Source organism: Pezoporus occidentalis, unplaced genomic scaffold (assembly GCF_034315485.1).
Source record: "Pezoporus occidentalis ecotype Australia unplaced genomic scaffold, CSIRO_AGI_Poc_V1 ctg1, whole genome shotgun sequence".
NCBI classification, from domain to species: Eukaryota; Metazoa; Chordata; class Aves; order Psittaciformes; family Psittacidae; genus Pezoporus; species Pezoporus occidentalis.
Genome location: NW_026912778.1, coordinates 17,801,235 through 17,818,427, shown reverse-complemented (window position 1 = coordinate 17,818,427; position 17,193 = coordinate 17,801,235). Strand labels below are relative to the sequence as shown.

Here is a 17,193-nt window from a genome sequence, read left to right as displayed (position 1 = left end):
GAGATGGTGTCCTGGGTTAAGCGGTAGCAGTCATTTTTTCTCCCTCTCAGTAGCTGGTGCAGTGCTGTGGTTTTGACTTTCGGCCTGGGAACAGCGCTGATAACATCGATGGTTTTAGTTGCTGCTCAGTAATGTTTACTCTGACCAAGGACTTTTCAGTCTCAGGCTCTGCCAGGGAGAAGGGGAAGCCGGGAGGAAGCAGAGAAAGGACACCTGACCCAAACTAGCCAAAGAGGTATTCCATACCACAGCATATCATGCCCAGGATGTAGAACTGGGGGCAGTTACCTTGAAGGGCTGGATTGCTGCTCGGGTCAGGCTGGGTATTGGTCAGCAGGTGGTGAGCGGTTGTATTCTCTTCCTTTGCTATTCCCTTTATCATTATTATTATTGGTGGTAGCAGCGGTGGTTTGTGTTAGTTACTGGACTGTTCTTATCTCAACCCGTGGGAGTTACATTCTTTCAGTTCTCCTCCCCATCCCTCCAGGAGCTGGGTGGGGGGAGGAAGGTGGGGAGTGAGCGAGCGGGCTGCATGGGTCTGAGTCACTGACTGCACTTAAATAGTTGCCCACAATAGATGGGCATCTAGCTTATGGGCTATAGAAGTGCTATATAGCAGCAACAGCATCTAATCGAGTTCATTGGCTGTTTTCACCCAAAATTAACCCCCCTTGAGGTACACATCGGCCTTCCCCATTTTCCCTCATTACCCACGAAATACACCAAGGTCCCCAAGTGAACGCAATCCCACAAGTGGACTTGCCTTTACCTGAAGCAGGAATAACCTACACTGTCTTCCCCAGCAGATTCTTTCTGTGCACCACAAGAACTTTCTCCTCCTCTACAGTATGTAAGAGTTCTGATTGGGGTGGGCCAGCCCGTGTGGCAGATCCTCTGGTGCTGACCAACCAGGTGTTTTGCGGAATGAGTGTCTCACAATGTTTGAAATCTTTGGGGTTAACTAGTTTTCTTTAAGTTTCTAGGGCTTGTAAAAACTACTAATGAAAGTTTCAATAGTGCCATGCTGCTTTTCTGAAAACACCCAGCTACCACTCTGACACCATTCTGACTACTCAGATGTTCACTGCATTGAGGCTTACTAAGCAAGTAGAACAGCAATGGCAAGTCTCTGTCTATACACTGCTGAGATTCACAACCCAACAGGCAGTGGAGTAACACAATACTTGCTTCAGGTTCCTGCTTAGCTGGGAATTCAATAAGCAGTTGCTTGCACAAGACCTATTAGCACCAGAAAGCAAAATCAAAAACCCTAAAAAGACATAGTTTAGGGGGAAAAAAATCTTATTGGCATAATTTGTGACAATACAAAGATTTTGGAAAAAAAACAAAAAACAAAAAACATTTTCAGGGCATGAAGGGAGACAGTCGGAGGAAAACCTCCTTGTAGAAACAGCTTCAACCCTGGAAAACTAAAATGGAGAAAAATAAATCCTGTCTGCCCTGTGGCTCCCATTCAGTGTATTAATTATTGCCTGTGGAGAAACCCCATTAGAAGGCACATCCTGAACAGGGCAACCAGACCTCATAATTTGGCAAACATTTTTTTTCTCTATTCATGCCAGATCAGTAGGTTTAGCCTTCTGAATTTGAAAGTGACCAGTACATCACATGTGCCATGCACATTACTGATTATACGATGACTTAACCTGTTTAAAACCAGAGACTTTCAGCGACATGAACTGAATGATAACTGGAATGCAACCTAAACAAATGGCAAGAATCTTCTCGGAACCATTTGTCTCCTTACATTTCATGCATTTCTTCTTTTCTTTTTTCTTAATGTATAGATTATTCTTACACTACCCATGTCTTCCTAGAAGAAATCAAAACTTTGAATTTGAATGTGTACTGTTAACTTTACTAACATTTTTATGAATTGTGAACAAAATGATACTAACCCTTGGACCCAAGATAAGAGCAGCAGCAATATTTATCAAAGGAAAGGACATGATTTAGAGTCAAAGCAAAGCTTCATCTGTTCAGCACAGCTGGATATGTATTTGTCCTCTTCCCAAAGATGAAAATAGACTTACACAATGTCTCACAGATCTATAACCTACTACCTATAAAATGTAGAGGTGACTCATTCATTTTTCAATAGGGTATCTCTTTGTTCAGAAATATGTCATCTTTGAACATTTGATCCAGTAGGAGGAAATAAAGAAAGAGAAGGCTATTTTTTGAAACTACCAGGCTATCTTGACAGAAATAACTGAAGAGGTGACTGGAGATTAAACCTATTCATTATTGTCGAAGTTACAAAACAAGCTGATACAGAAAACTCAATATTAAATGAGTTAACATGGCACTGATATTGGTGTACATGTTTGACTATGATGAAAGGTTTATGGATCACATAAGGATTTGTAGGATAAAAACTTGCAACTAAGTCACTGAAACAATAAGAATTTGGCAAATTATTTTGTAAAAGAAGAAAAAAACAACTGTATTTATAGCTAGGATTACTTGATACAGTTGTCCTCCCTAGAACAGATGCCAGTTTTCCTCCCATTCACATTTTCTTTGGAAATATCCAAAAGTCACATAATTATCCTATCTATCATGAGGAAAAAGCAAATGGAAACCATCTGGGTTATTAGCCCTTCCAGAGCACTAATAACACTATTGCATGTACTCTGACTTCATAGGGAGAAGGAGAATTGTTAATAACTTCTAAGCAGATTGAATAATTTCAGACTTCTTATCCAGCCTTGTCCACATGCACAACAAATTATTTAAATAGCTACTGACTCTACAGTTCCTGATCCTCTTTCAGATATATTATCCACTTGGACGATATTTGTACATGCACAGAGCTAGCATTTTCAAACATAAAGCTGTCTCTCAGCAATGTCTGACCCTGAACACTGTGAAGGCAAAAATGCACAGCCTGTTAAAGCAAGGTGGGCTCAGCCATCTGTGTTTCTTCCTGAAAATGCAAAAATGCAGGAGATTAGCCTGACAACTATAGCATGTTCTGCTTCTATAATCTGCAGATCCTATTCATTCTGGTAAAACTCTTAACATAAACAAAATAATCCTCCCAGCACATCTGACACGGGAAGCAGGAGCAATGGAAGAAATCTCCATGTCATATCACTGGCCCACAGAAATCCAGAGCAGACATAACTGTGTATTACAGATATATGCTGTATTATTGAATGCAAAACTGCAGGTCTGACAGACCTGGTAAGGAAAGGTCCTCAATGCTACCAGGGTTTTTATTTCCAAGGGAATGCACTGACTACTTTGTGAAATCTAATGACATGAACAATGCAAGGAGCATGTAAGTAATTTCTTACTGCTTCGTTCAGAAGCAGCAAGGGTAAAAAATGCTCTCTTTTCCCAGGAAATGCTCCCTGAGTTTGAGACATTCTCAAGTAACTTTCAGAAATATGGATGTGACAGTACAGGCTATTTGGAAACTAGGAGCTCTTGAGGTGACAAGCAATGGCAATTGCTCCGGGCAATTACTGTTACTGTTAAATCACTGTTAAGTTAAATCTCTCTGGTATCAAGCACAGCAGACATGGAAAACTCTTGCAAACTTGTATTTAAAACACTAGGTTCGCTATATGGCAAAACTGACTGTTACAAGTTTGAGGAAGAGAAGAAGGGAAAGACAGACTTTGACAATCACTGACCAGCTGGACCCAAATCACAAGTACCATCCACTGAGCATTGATCTTGAACTCTCTCTGAACTACGACACATGACTTGGAATAGATGCAGTCTGATGCAGTCCCAAAGAAGAAAACTCATGTCTACTTTCACTTTCTTTCCCGTAAGGACTGGGTGCAGATGACTTCAACGTTCAATACAGAAAGTGCTTCTTTTGCAAGAAAAAGTGAGCCCTGGACTACAGCAAGAGCAGTAGCCCACAGGAGTACGTGCGATAAGTCACCTGGCAGTCTTCTTTCCCACAGATTTAGAAGAGCTGTCCCCCATGAGCTATTCTACAAGGAAAAGGTTCTAAAATTGCCTCAATTTCAGTGTCCTCCCTGAAAAAAATAAATAAATAAATAAATAAATAAAATAAGAAAAGCAATGTGTATTGATTTAGCACATATGCAAAGGATGGGGTCCCAGAGAATGCGTATTCTTGTGGAAAACATGCTTTGCAACAAGGGGCAGGGCTTGAATAATCAAAGCATAAACTTCACTATTTCAAAGCAGCACTGACAGTATCTGATTTTCAGCCTCTTTTCACTTTCTATTGGGCAATGCACTAAGAACTATCTTATCCTGGCAACAACACCAAAAAACAGATAAACTGTGTGCCACTCAAAGAAGTAGATGCTGTAGGGGTTCCACTCTAATGACAGAGATGATGAAAAGGAACTGAAGGATGGCTGGACTCATTTCATCCCTTCAGGATGTGGGGATCAGGGAAGATGGACATGAAAGCAGGCAACCACAGAAGTCAGCTATGAGCAAGCATACTTTCCCAAGCTGATGCTATAATGAGGTAGCCACCATTTCCCTGATTACATGGACATCTATACTGGGCGTAGGTGACAAATTGTTGGCAATGGGGGGACTGCAGGCATGGCCCCCATGAGAAGAGGCCAGGGGCTGTCCATGGCCAGTTCCAGCTGGCTCTGCAGCACAAGACACAGCTGAGCCCATCAGCAAAGCTGGCGGTGCCTCTATAAAAATGTATTTAAGAAAGGGCAAAAAACAGCACACGGGCAGAGAAGTGGGAAAATAGTGAGAAACAGCAGTGAAAACACCAGTGTCAGAGGAGAAACAGGAGCTCCATGGTGAAGCAGATATTCCCAAAAAGACAAGCACGTGGAGGATCCACACCAGAGTAGAGGAAGACTGAGAAGGAAGGAGCAGCAGAGAACCACAGTCCTCCCCTGCGCAACTCATTGCCTCACTGAAAGGCCACAGTGTTTTCTGCAGCAATAACAAGATGGAAGAAGAGTGAAGCTAAACCTAGGAATAGCAGAGGAGACCTGTTTTCCCCAAGTGTTTTAATGCTTGCTTCTTTTGTTTTTGTTTCAGAATCTTTAAATCAGTAATTAAGTATTTATATTAACCATCAATAACCTCATTTCTTCCACAACATTAACTGGTCAGCAGCCTCCCAGCCTTTACCTTGACCCAGGAGCTTTCTTTCCATGGCTCTACTTACTTTCTCCTAGGTCCCACAGGACGGAGTGGGGAGAATGAGCAGCTGTGCAGGTGCTTGGCCACGAGCTGAGGCCACCTCACCACCACACCAGAGCAGGCCCTGAGGGCCAGGAACCACATACTTCAGCAGCAGAAGGCATAGTAGCAGCCAGACAACACTTTCTGCTACCTATGTTGCCTTTAACCTCCAGCTATTCAAATTTTACAGGTAAAACAACCAAAAGTAGCAGCATATGCATAATTAAACAATTATGAGCATTGTTTTAAATTATAGAGGCTTGAAACCACAGCTGAGGATAACCTATCCCTTCAGGGGAGCCATCTTCCACACAAGGTAGGCACAGGATGGAATCTAATTCAGATTTCAGGGGCAGCAAGATTCTCATCTCTATTTGAAACAGCAAGCTCTTGCTTGATTGTTGTCTCGTTACTGTTTTTACATTTAGGGTAATAAACCATTATCCCTAACTCTTTCGTGTTTGCTGATTAGAAAGACAAGCGGAAATTAAAATCCCTGCTTGGAAGGGAACTATCTGTTCCTTAGCGGAACAGCAGAAATGAATTATGCTTCCATCCAACAGTTAAGAAAGGAGGAAAGAGTCCACTATTAGGGTATTAAAGCACACATCGATCTGGATGCGGCCGGGCCTCAGGCACGGCGGGAGCCGTTAGAGTGAGGGAAGCGGTAGGCGCCGGGGCCGGTGCAGCACCGAGAGACACCGGGCCCGGCGCTAGGACCCGCCGGAGGGGCTCCCCGGAGGCTCTATTTTTACTACGGTATTTTCTGCATTCAGACTTTCCACTGCAGGCGGCCCGGGTCAGGGGATCCGCTTTGCCGGGGGAATCTGACGGGTCAGCCCAACAGCAGTTATTTATAGAGGGGCGGGGGGCAGAGGAAAGGGATGCGAGCGGCATCATATTCTTCTGTCGCGGGGCTGCGCACCGGCAGAGGCACCCACGGACAAGCCCCACCGCGCCTGTCCCTCAGCACAGCCGGGCAAGGCGACTACGACGGGAGAGCCGCAAGCGCCGCGCCCCGGCCGCTGACGGGCGGGGGAGAGGGGACATTCCGGGCCGGCCGGAGGACACAGCGGCGGCGAGCCAAGGAGGAAGCCACCAGGCAAAGCCCAGGAGCTCTTCGTTCCCTCTTTTCCACCCATTTTTCCTCATGCAGCCTGTTGGGGAGCGAGGATTCACCTCACACACATACTAACTACCCCAATACAGATCCCTGCAAGTGGATGGGGACTTTCGTGCTCTCTCACCCTGGCTGAAGCTCATGACAGTTCCAGATGAAAATGTCCACCCTCAGATAACAAAAATTGACCCTGGAGGGTTAACTAAAAATAAAAGTACAGAGGCAGGGAGGGCAGTCAAGCTGAAGCCTATCTGGCCATGTCTTCAGAGGTTGTTCTGTGTGTGAAGTCCTTTCTAGGGAGGATTTAACCTTTCCTTGTCCTACTGCGACATCTGCCACTTCATGAGGAGTTACTATCCACCTTTCTCCCCTAGCGCTAAAGAACTCTACATACGCAGCCTGCCATTTATGAGGTCCATTTCTTTTTGTAGGGAAGAAACTGAGATAATAGAAACATCAGCCTTTTAAACTGTAATCAGACTGCCCCCTCAAGTGCTGGTGCTTAGCTGCTTCATCCTGAAGGTGTTTTAAACTCAGGAGGGTCAGGCTACCACATTCTGACAGGCCTAGGCTGCTTCTGCAAGTCTAGAACTGCCCTGCTGCAAGCAGCCTAACATCTGCCCCTGCCAAACCCTTGCTGGCACTCGGAAACAGGACATTCATCTGGCCTTATCAGCTCTGGCCAAGGATACCCGACACGCTTACAGGATTCGACTCTTCCCACGCAATGTAGTAGTAGCCGACATCTTTAAAAACCTTATCACAGCAGGAGATTGTGCCATTGTGTTTAACTGCCTCATGGCAGGCTGTTCAGCCTGGAAGCAGATGACCTGGTATCCATGGCCTCCTGGTGCAGGTGGGGCTCTCATTTCCTAAGGAAGTGCCTGTAGTACTCCCTATTGTGCCTGCTGTATTGGGGTGGCCTCAGTGTGGCAGACTCACAGAGCCCAAACACCCACTAGGCCACAATGATGGAATCATCATCTTCTCATTCCTGTATAGGAGCTTACTTGGAGTTCAGCATCTGTTGGTTAGAACAGTTGAGTAGCAATAAGAGCAGGAGACACCGGGTTCCCTCGCCAGGTGCAACCATCCCAACATTCCCTTGCCTTTTCCGCCTTCTCTTGGATGGTTCCTCTGTTCCACTGCTAGTAAATGAGATTTCTGTGTGGGTGCTTACCCACCTCACCCTCTGCCCACGCTTGTCTGGCCATGCAAATATTGACAAGAAATTATGTCTCTGGCAACACATGAGCTTTGTGTAATGGCAGGACAGTGATGTTCCTCAAGGGAACAGAGTGCTAAGACCTAAACGTGTATATTGGCTTAGCAAAAAAAAAAAAAAAAAAAAAAAGAAAAAGAAAACCAACAAAAAAAGCAGCTCCTACATTCAAGTAAGCCTTTTAAAATAATTACTGGCACTGCTAACAGTCCTGGCTTTCATTTGGATCTGCAGGCATCATCTAATACATAATAAAGATCTAAACGATAATACAGGTACATTAAATTGCCTTGTGTGCATTGCACATTTTACAGAACACCTCCAATAGTGACACATTTCAAAACATTTTATACTCTTGATTCATTGTACACTCAAGTTATCTACCACAGGCACACAGTCAAGTGCCAGCAAAAATATCTGGAGAGGAAGCAAACACTTTCTTCAGTGTTTTATAGTCCCAACTCCAAAAGATGGAGGAAAATCCTTGTTTTGCCCTGAAAGTCCCATCAGACACCAATGGGACGCCATCAGATCACAAGCTGTGATGCGGCCAAGTGAGCTGTGCTGCATGGCTCACCACCCTGAAAGCCCCCTTAAGTATAACAAGTGCTGGTGTCTTCCTTTAAAACACATGCTGAGAGACAATTTCACGTGAAGCTGAAGGGTCCAGCTGGCCCAGTGGCCGAAAAGCCTGGCTGTCAGGCACTCTAAAAACAGCTGATGGGGAATGGAAAGGAAGTCGGGAGCATTTCCTTTCTAAAGGAGGTTTGGACATTGCTGGGGATTCTCCTGCCCCACCCCCCAAGGAGCCCCCGGCTTCCGATGGAACCTCAATGTCCAAGACACCGGGGAAATGCCACCAGGTTTTATAGAGACACTAATTCTAGAGTGGTTCTAGAATTCCTTGTGTTATTCCTGTATTGTTGTTTGGATCACCTCAGTGATGCACCAATCCAGCACTGTGTCACAGTGTCCGATGACCTTAGAACAGAGATCTTCAGCTAAGGCATCCATTATAGAAACAAGACCGAAGAATTACATTTTAGTTCTGCTGACGGGTCCATCTTTTAGGAGCACAGGAAGGGTGTAAGCAGCCATATGGAAAAATCCATTCCCGCATTTTTACCGCTGAAAGCTAAGCCTTCCCAAGAGATGCCGGGAATGCATTAAAAGCTCTTGATCCCGCTTAAGAGTTTCACCATTTCAGCCAGACTGCTAACAATTTAAAATAACGGTTAATTAATTAATCGTCTGCCATGAAACGCGTCCAAGGAGGCTGCATTTTAAATCTAATGGAGCAACGGTACTGCTGGAGTGTGCCGCCGTATTTACAAACTTGTGAAGCCCGCTGCTGTGACATTCCGGACCGGTGTGACGGCGCGGGAAGTTTCGCCGCCCTCTCCCCCGGAGCCACGCACTGAGCTCAGCAGCATCCCTGCGCGCCCACCGCCGCTCCGGCTCTGCCCGCAGGCGGAGGGGGGACAGGCAGCCCGGGGCTGAGGGGCTCCGCGCCGGCACCGCCGCAGGGAGCACCTGCGGCCCCGCCGTGCTTCCCCTCTGGCAGCGGGGACACGGGGCAGGCACCTGCTCCCCGGGCAGACGAAGTTAGGCAGACAGGGTGTGCGCTGGCACACTGGGAAGACCCGCGCTATGTCCTGCGAGGGTTAACCACCCGCTCTGTGACCTCCCGTGAGTGGCGGCCAGCGGCAGCACCCGCCGGAGAGCCGTGGGAAGGCGTCCCTCCACCCGCCCGCAGCGTGCATCCTAGGAGAAGATAAAGCCAAGGCCTCGCTGCCGCCGGGGGCAGCCACCTCGCCGGGGACGAGGTCACGGCGCCTCGGCCCCCGGTGAGGCTGCCACAGCCGTCCTGCCGAAGGTCGAGCTCAAACTTTGCTCTTGCAAATCGTGGCCGGACCTGTTGCCGGCGGGCTCGGCGCAACTCCCCTCCGCTCCTTTCAGCGCCCGAGCATTAACAGGCACACCAGACCCGCTGATCGTTGCTGACTTCGTGAGAGAACCGAAGCGAGGGTGCTGATAAGCTCTCCACAAAACGCTGACAGCGACCGGTTGTTAACTGCGACTTACCTACATCCTGTGCCCCTGAGCTCCACCGTCCGCGGCGTTCTGCCCGCACAGCCGCGCAGGTTTCCACACGGGAGCGCATCGCTACGCCTCCACCGCGGCTGGCTGGGCGCGGGCAGTAACTTGCCCGCCAGGCCGTGCCGCCCGGGATCCCGGCACCGTCCGCACCTGCGAGCCGCGGGCCCGCTCTCGCCACAGCGGAGCGCAGGGCTCGCCGCTTCTCCGCCTGCCCGATCAACCTGCCGCTCAGCCCCGCGGAGGCAGCGCAGGCTCTGGGCAGCGCGCGGGGATGCCCGCCCGCCGGCCGCGCTCCCCGCCTCCCGTCCGCCACCCCGGCACCCAGCGGGGCTGTCCCCTGAGCACGCTGCCCCACACACACCCCGCGGGGTCGCCCTCGCCAGCCGCCGGACCCACAGCCCCGCGGCGGCCCCACTCGCGGAGGGAGCGCCCGCGGGCTCGCCTTACCCGGTTGGCGGCGAGGACCTGCCGGTAGCGCTCCTCCTGCGCAGGCAGGGCAGGGAACTGTTGCATGGAGAGCATGCCCTGCTGCCGCTGAGCCCTCTCCACTGTGGCCGCCCCCCAACCAGTCTCTACCTCTGCCTTTGAGGAGCCGCGGCCGCTCGCTTCCCGCACAGGCACACTTGCGGGGCGGAGGGGCTCCGCATTTTGTGTGCTCGGCAGACTCCCCCTCCCCCCTCCTCCACCCAATAATAATAAACCTCCGCGAGAAAGCCGCCACATCCCCACCCCTTTTGCACACAAGGCTCTGCCCCTTGGGGACAAGCTGAGAGACAGCCCACTTGCTAATTTCGCCCTTTTAGCCATCCCCCAGGGAGGGCGAATGAAGGGGCACAGCCTTTCACCTTCCTCCCCGATAAAGGGCGTCCAATCACCCTACGAAGGGCTTCAGGTACCAAGACCCGCTTCAGCCAGGGATGACGCGCGGGGCAGAGACCCGCTGGGCTCGCCTCTCGCACTCTTCCTTTGGCCCGCCGGAGCTGGGCCGGGGCTGTCCCCGCCGCGCTGCCGGAGAGCAGCACCCGGATGCACGCTTTCGGCTGCGGCTACCCGAGGCCAGCCCAGCTTACGGACCTGGCGCGTTCTGGCCAGCCGAGCCGGAGCGAGAGTTAGGGCGGGGACGGCGAGTCCACCCGTCCGCGGTTCCCGGGAGCGGGGCTTCTCCCTCTGGACGCGCTAAAGCGTTACGGTCACGCAAAGGCTTTCGTTGCACCCCAGCGATGAAAAGTTTCACGGGTACAGGGATCCAACGCTTTCCCGCCTAGCGCAGCGCTTGCCTTGCCCCAGCCGATCCTCCCCCCCTGCACAAAGAGGGCCGAAAGCGGCTTCAAGGGCTGCCTCCGGCACGGCAGGAGCGGAGGGGAAAAGGCTCCGGTTCGGCCTCCCCCCCGGGCCAAGCCCGTCGCGCCCTATCCCTCCCTTGCGAGGAAACACCTGCCCCTCCCCACATCGTCGGTCCTGACCGCGAGCGAGCCAACACCGGAGGGGGAAAGGTGTTGCAAAGCAAAGCTCGTACGCCAATCAACAAATACCGCTTGGAGCCAAGAATGACAGAGCAAATCCCCCACCCCACGAGCCACCGGCTTTTAAAAGCCCATTTAGCTGCATTTGTTCCCTCTTCCTTGCATCTGCACCCAAAGATGTCCGGTCTGACTGGACCCAGGTGTGTGTACATCACTAAGCACGATCCAGTCAGCACAATAAGCATGGTTAGTGGGTGGAACACACGCAGTTTAGGGCCCTTCCAGGAGCCACAGAGCGCTACCACTGGCACCGCAACTGGGTTCTGCAATGACGTTTGTAAAACAGGCTTGTGGTTTTTGCTGTGCATGGTTTAATGCTTCTGAAAGGATAAAATGTGAGTCAGAAAATACCCCAAAAATGTGAACCACCACCTTGACATGAATATGGCTCCTGGTCACCACTCCCAGCTATCAGTGGGGACGATAGCCCTTGTCTACAGTTTGTTTATGTATGTCTATGACAAACACTTAACAATAGTTTTTTTCCAGCTATCTTTATTTCCATACCTTCAGATTTAGGTCGTTAAAAGTCTGCACACAAGCAGAACCTAAGAGGCAGAGGCTGGGTCCTCTGTGCTCCTGTACTGCCACTGTACGTAAGTAACTCATGCTCCTGGAAATTCAACCCTGCCTTTTTTACCCAACCCAGCAAAGTCCCCTCTGGAGGAAATCAGTGGTTTTGTTCTAAAAAGAACTGCACAAACAATAGGAAAAGCATGGGAAGAGGCAGAAGCGAGAGCATTTATGCAAATCTTCAAATTGCTTAATGTAAACCAACACATACTGTGCTACAATGCTGCTAAAAAGAGGAATCAAACTATAATGCCTTAGTTATTAAGGTATTTTACAGAGATTAGTTAATCCTGTCAAAAATTACAGCGAGAACAACTGAAAACTGAAAGGCAAAAGGGGCAGTGCATGGCTCAAATGGCAAAGCCAGCTTGGCCTTGCATGGAGGATGTCTTCTCTTCAGCAGTGGAACCATCAATTCCAACCGCCAAGCCAGCCTTGACTTCTAAACTCAAGCAAATTTCCTCATTGCAGGAGCCATTCAAATTGCAGTTTCCCCAACTACAAGAGTCAGCCTCAGCATACAGCACACAAAGCCTCAGTTGAGCTCTGGTACTGTTGGTAATTTAATGGAAATCTCTGCATAAGAAACAATTATTTAGATTAAATAATACTTGCTTGAATTAAGCCCTCAGAGTATGACTGATTTCCAAACAGCTGCCATTTAGCCTACCTTGTGACTGACTTTAATACATCCCAGAGCTCATACTGCTGTACTGTCCATACCAGAAACTTGTTCTCTGGTAGCATGGCATACAAACATTTTAGTGCAGAGTCCAAAAATTCATTAACATGTAACCATTAGTGGAAAGAAGCAAGCATGTCTCACTATCTTACAATTAATTTGATTTCATTTGATTTTTCTTTTACCTTGCATTTCCCTTCCTAGTTAATACAGACTGCTACAGTATCTTTGTTTTGTGATTTTCTAGAGTGATTGATTTAATTGAAGGGTAAGGGCAGACACAAATACAAATTTACATTCATGAAGCAACAAAAAGGAGTGACTTAAGTGCCCATAGGTAACAACTGCAAACAAAGCAGAAGAGGGATATCTGAACTGAATGAAAATGAGGACAAGGCCCCCCATGGGCTGTCCACACTCCACCTTAAAGCACACACCAGAGAGCAGCTACCACACACCAAGCTTCCACTGCCTAATAAATCAGCTATATTTCCCCATTTGAGGCAAAAAAAAAAAAAAAAAATCTACTAAATCCATTCCAATTTGTTTCATCTTAATCTACTTCCCAAACCAATTCTTGCAATTTTGTATGAGCAACAACATAAAGGTACATGATCACCTAATTCCAGCATTAACCTCAGCATTAGCAACTGTCACTGCCAAAGAAACATGCCCGAAACTTACGCTGCAGTTATGTCAGTTACTATTACCCAGAAGTCTGCTGCTTTACTACACCAGCATTCAAGAACAAACAGATTTCCAACTTAGTTTTGACGTCTTTATTGTCTGACTTGGTTTTTACATTAAATTAACACATGCAATGGCTTTGTCATTGTTACAGGGAACAAAATTGTCTAAGGAGGTTCCATTCCAAAACTTACTGACTGGTAAGCACCTCAGTCCAGCAGAAAGACGAATGCTCACCAGAATGCATTTAGGATCAGGAAAAGCATCCCCAGTTTTTTTCATTTTACACATAGCTGAATATTATTCACATTAAGTATCCTCATCATAGAATCATTTAGGTTGGAAAGTACCTTTAAGATCGAGTCCAACCATTAATCTATCAGGCTTCTCTCTCAATAGTTCCCCTACCACAGCAGGTCAGATTATATCATTTGTTTTGCTTATCAAGATGCATTGTTAGTATAAAATGTTAACATTCAAAATATTTGCTCAATACTGAATAACAGGTGATTTTGTCTGTACCTTTTACTTCCAAAGGTTGTCATGCTTGCAACATGCAGCTCCAACCAAAAAAGGCAAAATATTAACTGTAAAAGTAATTTAGAAAACCAAATAGGAATCAGTGATTTATTAAGCTGCAGATTGCTTGAACCCCCACACTTTTTTTATGCCAAGAAAAAAATAACTGGTTCAGCAGGCAGACCAACAGAGTGCAGATGACTCAGATGGCTGGAGAAGATATACAGGACTGTTCTGAATAACATTTCAAAAATAGGTATGTCTCACATGTGCGAGGTTCAGACAATACAAATCCTTTAAGGGAACATGCCTACTCATACACACATTTGTGTGAATGGGATGAATTCGTAAAGACTGGTGTGCTTTCTTACTACAATAAAGATTATCAATAAGAAGCAAGTCTTCTCTCCAATATTTCACAGAAATACTGCAAAATATGCAGAAAAGAACACTAAGAGCTACTTCAAATGTATCATTCAAGTGCAGTTCAGTTTTATAGCCCTGTAGAGAGGGATTTCTTCTCTTTGCTGTAGAGGCAAAGATAAACTTTCAATTGTACTGCTTTTAAAGAAAAAGCTAGCAGTAAATAGAAAAAGGAGTTACATATGGAATTATCTTCCAGGCATTAATATTACAGAAAAGAATTAAAGTAATAGTAAGGAAAACAGTTTATTCTTTATCCTGTAACATAAGAGAATTCAGAGATGCAACTGTGATTGTAATCTCAATTAATTCTACAACTTTACATATGAATAGCCTGACACATCATGACAGAAATAATATCCATTTCTAAAGTCAACTAAAAAAACTCTATGAAGCCATCAGATAGCACTAATCCATGCTACATATTGTCAGCTTTTCCTCACCTCTTTCCTCTTTCACCAAACTTAGGCGAAAAATTGAAAAGAAACTGATTTTCCCCCCATTTTGTCAATCGAAAAGCTACTGCCTTCTGCAGCTTTCCTGTTCTTTTTTTTTCTTCCTACTGCTGCGGAACCACAATTACAATTGGATATCAGGTCAAATTAATAGCAAGTCCCTTTTCAAGTGGGCCCAAACCAACCAAGCAAGGTTTCGAACAAGCTGCAATCTTCTCTACTCATTCCCACAAACAGTCCCACTGCTTTTGCAGGATTTACAATGAAATTGTATGTCTGAATTACAAGGGCAGCCTAACCCCCTTTGGCTTTCACAGGATCTGGTAAGCAGCTTCCACTTAACCACAATGCTCAAGTCTCAGCATACAATTTCCATTAGAGGTTTAAAAATTCCATTTTCTGATCTCTCCCCTCTTTCCTCCCCCCTGAATTTAACTTGCAGTCCCTCAGCTGAGGCAATATAGCTTCTCTAACAGTCTTGAAGCTGTGTAAACCTTTCAGTTCTACCAACCAACACTAATAGCCCAAAGGGAGGTATTCTAAACTGTCAGTAAGAAAATACTTGAACACTTAAAAGATTAGCCAGATAGTTTACACATTAGCAAGCACCACCCAGATGGCTTCAGAATGACACAATCACACTGTTACACTAGTCAATTACAGTTTTGCACACTATGCAAACATCCAAATGTGATATTTATCTATACAACTAGTCAAGTGATACTCTTAAATTCAATTTCAGATTGTTTCTTTGCTGTTGGTGATGGGGGTAGCGATGAGAATGCACCCCTGTATCTGAAACTACATCACTTCCATGTTCAGCATATGCATCTCTCCACTAAATGAAGTTTTCAATTTTTTTTTTGTTGTTTGATTTTAAGGAAATAAGGACAGTGGTGGGGGGTAGACATGACATAACCATAAAACAAACCCCACAGTCCATAAGGGAGCCCATTTTATCGTTGTGATACAGTTGACTTCAAAGACAGTTCCCATTCCTTTCTCTGAACAAAGTTCTGTCATGAGGCCCCAGAATATTCAAGCATAAGTGATATAAAGTTCCCCATTAGTTGTTATAATTAAAACTGACCTAAAGCACAAAAATTATTGTGTGATACAACATAAAGACTAGCATAAGAATACTAATATTCAATAAACCACTACATAGATTTTTACAGAAAACAGATGTTCAATACAGCATTTTATGCTAACCTATTTTTAATATTATGGAGACAAGGAAAAGTAACCCAATATATAAATAGAAGAGATGTTAACGGATATCAGTCAGACAAACTACATCAGCACTTCAGTGTAGACTAAAATCTACTATTACTTTCAGTGTCTAATTTCAGTTTTGCGCTGTGAATATAACACAAAAGGTGACATTTCCTCCCTCCTCTGCACTTGGCAAATAGTGTACATACATAATCTATGCATATTAAGTTCTGTTACACATAGACTAATGTTCTAGGATTAATAGCTACCTTAAAGCCCAACTGAGATATATTAAATATTGAGTTGGTTGTTTCAGTCATTGTAGACCATGAGCCATGCAACCATCACAACAGCAACTCCGAACATCGGCAGCATAACAAGGTTCTTGTATTTCTGCCATGATGACTGTTCAACTTCTACTTCATCCTTTCTTCTCTTATTCTTTCTTCGACCTTTTAATCTGTTTTCAAAAGCTTCCAGTTCAGCCTAGATGAAGAAAACCAGAAGCAGTTAACATTTGTGTCATAATTAAAAAGTGAAGAATATGCAGATTTTAAATACCATTCCCCAAAGCCACTTTATAATAATAACTGCCAATGGAAGTTACACAACTTACACATCTCTTACAGACGAGATGCTAGCACTAATCCCATGGTTGCAAAGCATTTCACTTCCAAGTATTAAGCCGCTGTTTATTTTCCCATAAAAAACACTGCCAAAATACAGCCAACTGAAGTTTTACATTAGATCCTTAACTCAAACTGAATGTTAAGACAAAAAGAGATTGTTATTTCCATTAAATGTGTTAGCAATACATTATTTTACATTAAAAAGCACTCATATTTAAGCTATTACAATTACATATCTGAAAGCATAGGCTGAAATCTTCAAAGATCTCCCCTGCATAATAAAGATACACTGCAAAAATAAATTAAATAAAAATCTCTCCTCTTTCTTCCACTTATATTTTGTATGCTCAGCTGAATTTTAGATTAATAGCTACAATCTTAGACATGCACAAAAATATGCCATTTGTTAAGTGTTATAACAACACCTAGTCAGTCATATATGACAGTAGTAGGTATATAGTGTCCTTCAAAAGAAAGCCCATTCCCTTAGGCCCAAAAATGAAGCAAAATCACTGGAAAAAATCAGAAGAATGCCAAGCTTCCACCCAGAACAGCAGTTTCAGGGCGATGCCTGGAATGAACAGTAAGATCCTCTGATCCCTGTTCCTCATCCCCTTGCACACTCTTTATTGTGACTTAAGCCCAGCTGGCAACCAAGTACTGGGCTTGGTGGGATGGGGAACAGAATCAGGAAAAAGAAAAACCTGTGGGTTAAGATAAGAACAGTTTAATAATTGAAATATAGTCAAATATACTACTGCTACAAATAACAAGAATAATGAAAAGGGAGATAGAGAGAGAAGAATAAAACCCAAGAAAACCAAGTGATGCACAATACAATTGTTCACCAACAACCAACTGATAGCC

At 45.6% G+C, this 17,193-nt stretch overlaps 2 protein-coding genes across 2 annotated transcripts in view; both read right to left on the bottom strand.

Annotated features, from left to right (window-relative positions):
• The window catches only part of CORIN (corin, serine peptidase), a 141,020-nt gene extending 130,558 nt beyond the window's left edge, over positions 1 to 10,462 (bottom strand). Inside the window, exon 1 of the mRNA XM_062607533.1 lies at positions 10,068 to 10,462. Coding sequence (XP_062463517.1) covers positions 10,068 to 10,427 — 360 coding nt within the window. The 5' untranslated portion in view covers positions 10,428 to 10,462. The remainder of the gene's footprint in view (positions 1 to 10,067) is intronic.
• A 2,700-nt stretch (positions 10,463 to 13,162) lies between these two features.
• NFXL1 (nuclear transcription factor, X-box binding like 1) overlaps positions 13,163 to 17,193 on the bottom strand; it is a 47,465-nt gene continuing 43,434 nt past the window's right edge. The window contains exon 22 of the mRNA XM_062607518.1: positions 13,163 to 16,183. Coding sequence (XP_062463502.1) covers positions 16,010 to 16,183 — 174 coding nt within the window. The 3' untranslated portion in view covers positions 13,163 to 16,009. The remainder of the gene's footprint in view (positions 16,184 to 17,193) is intronic.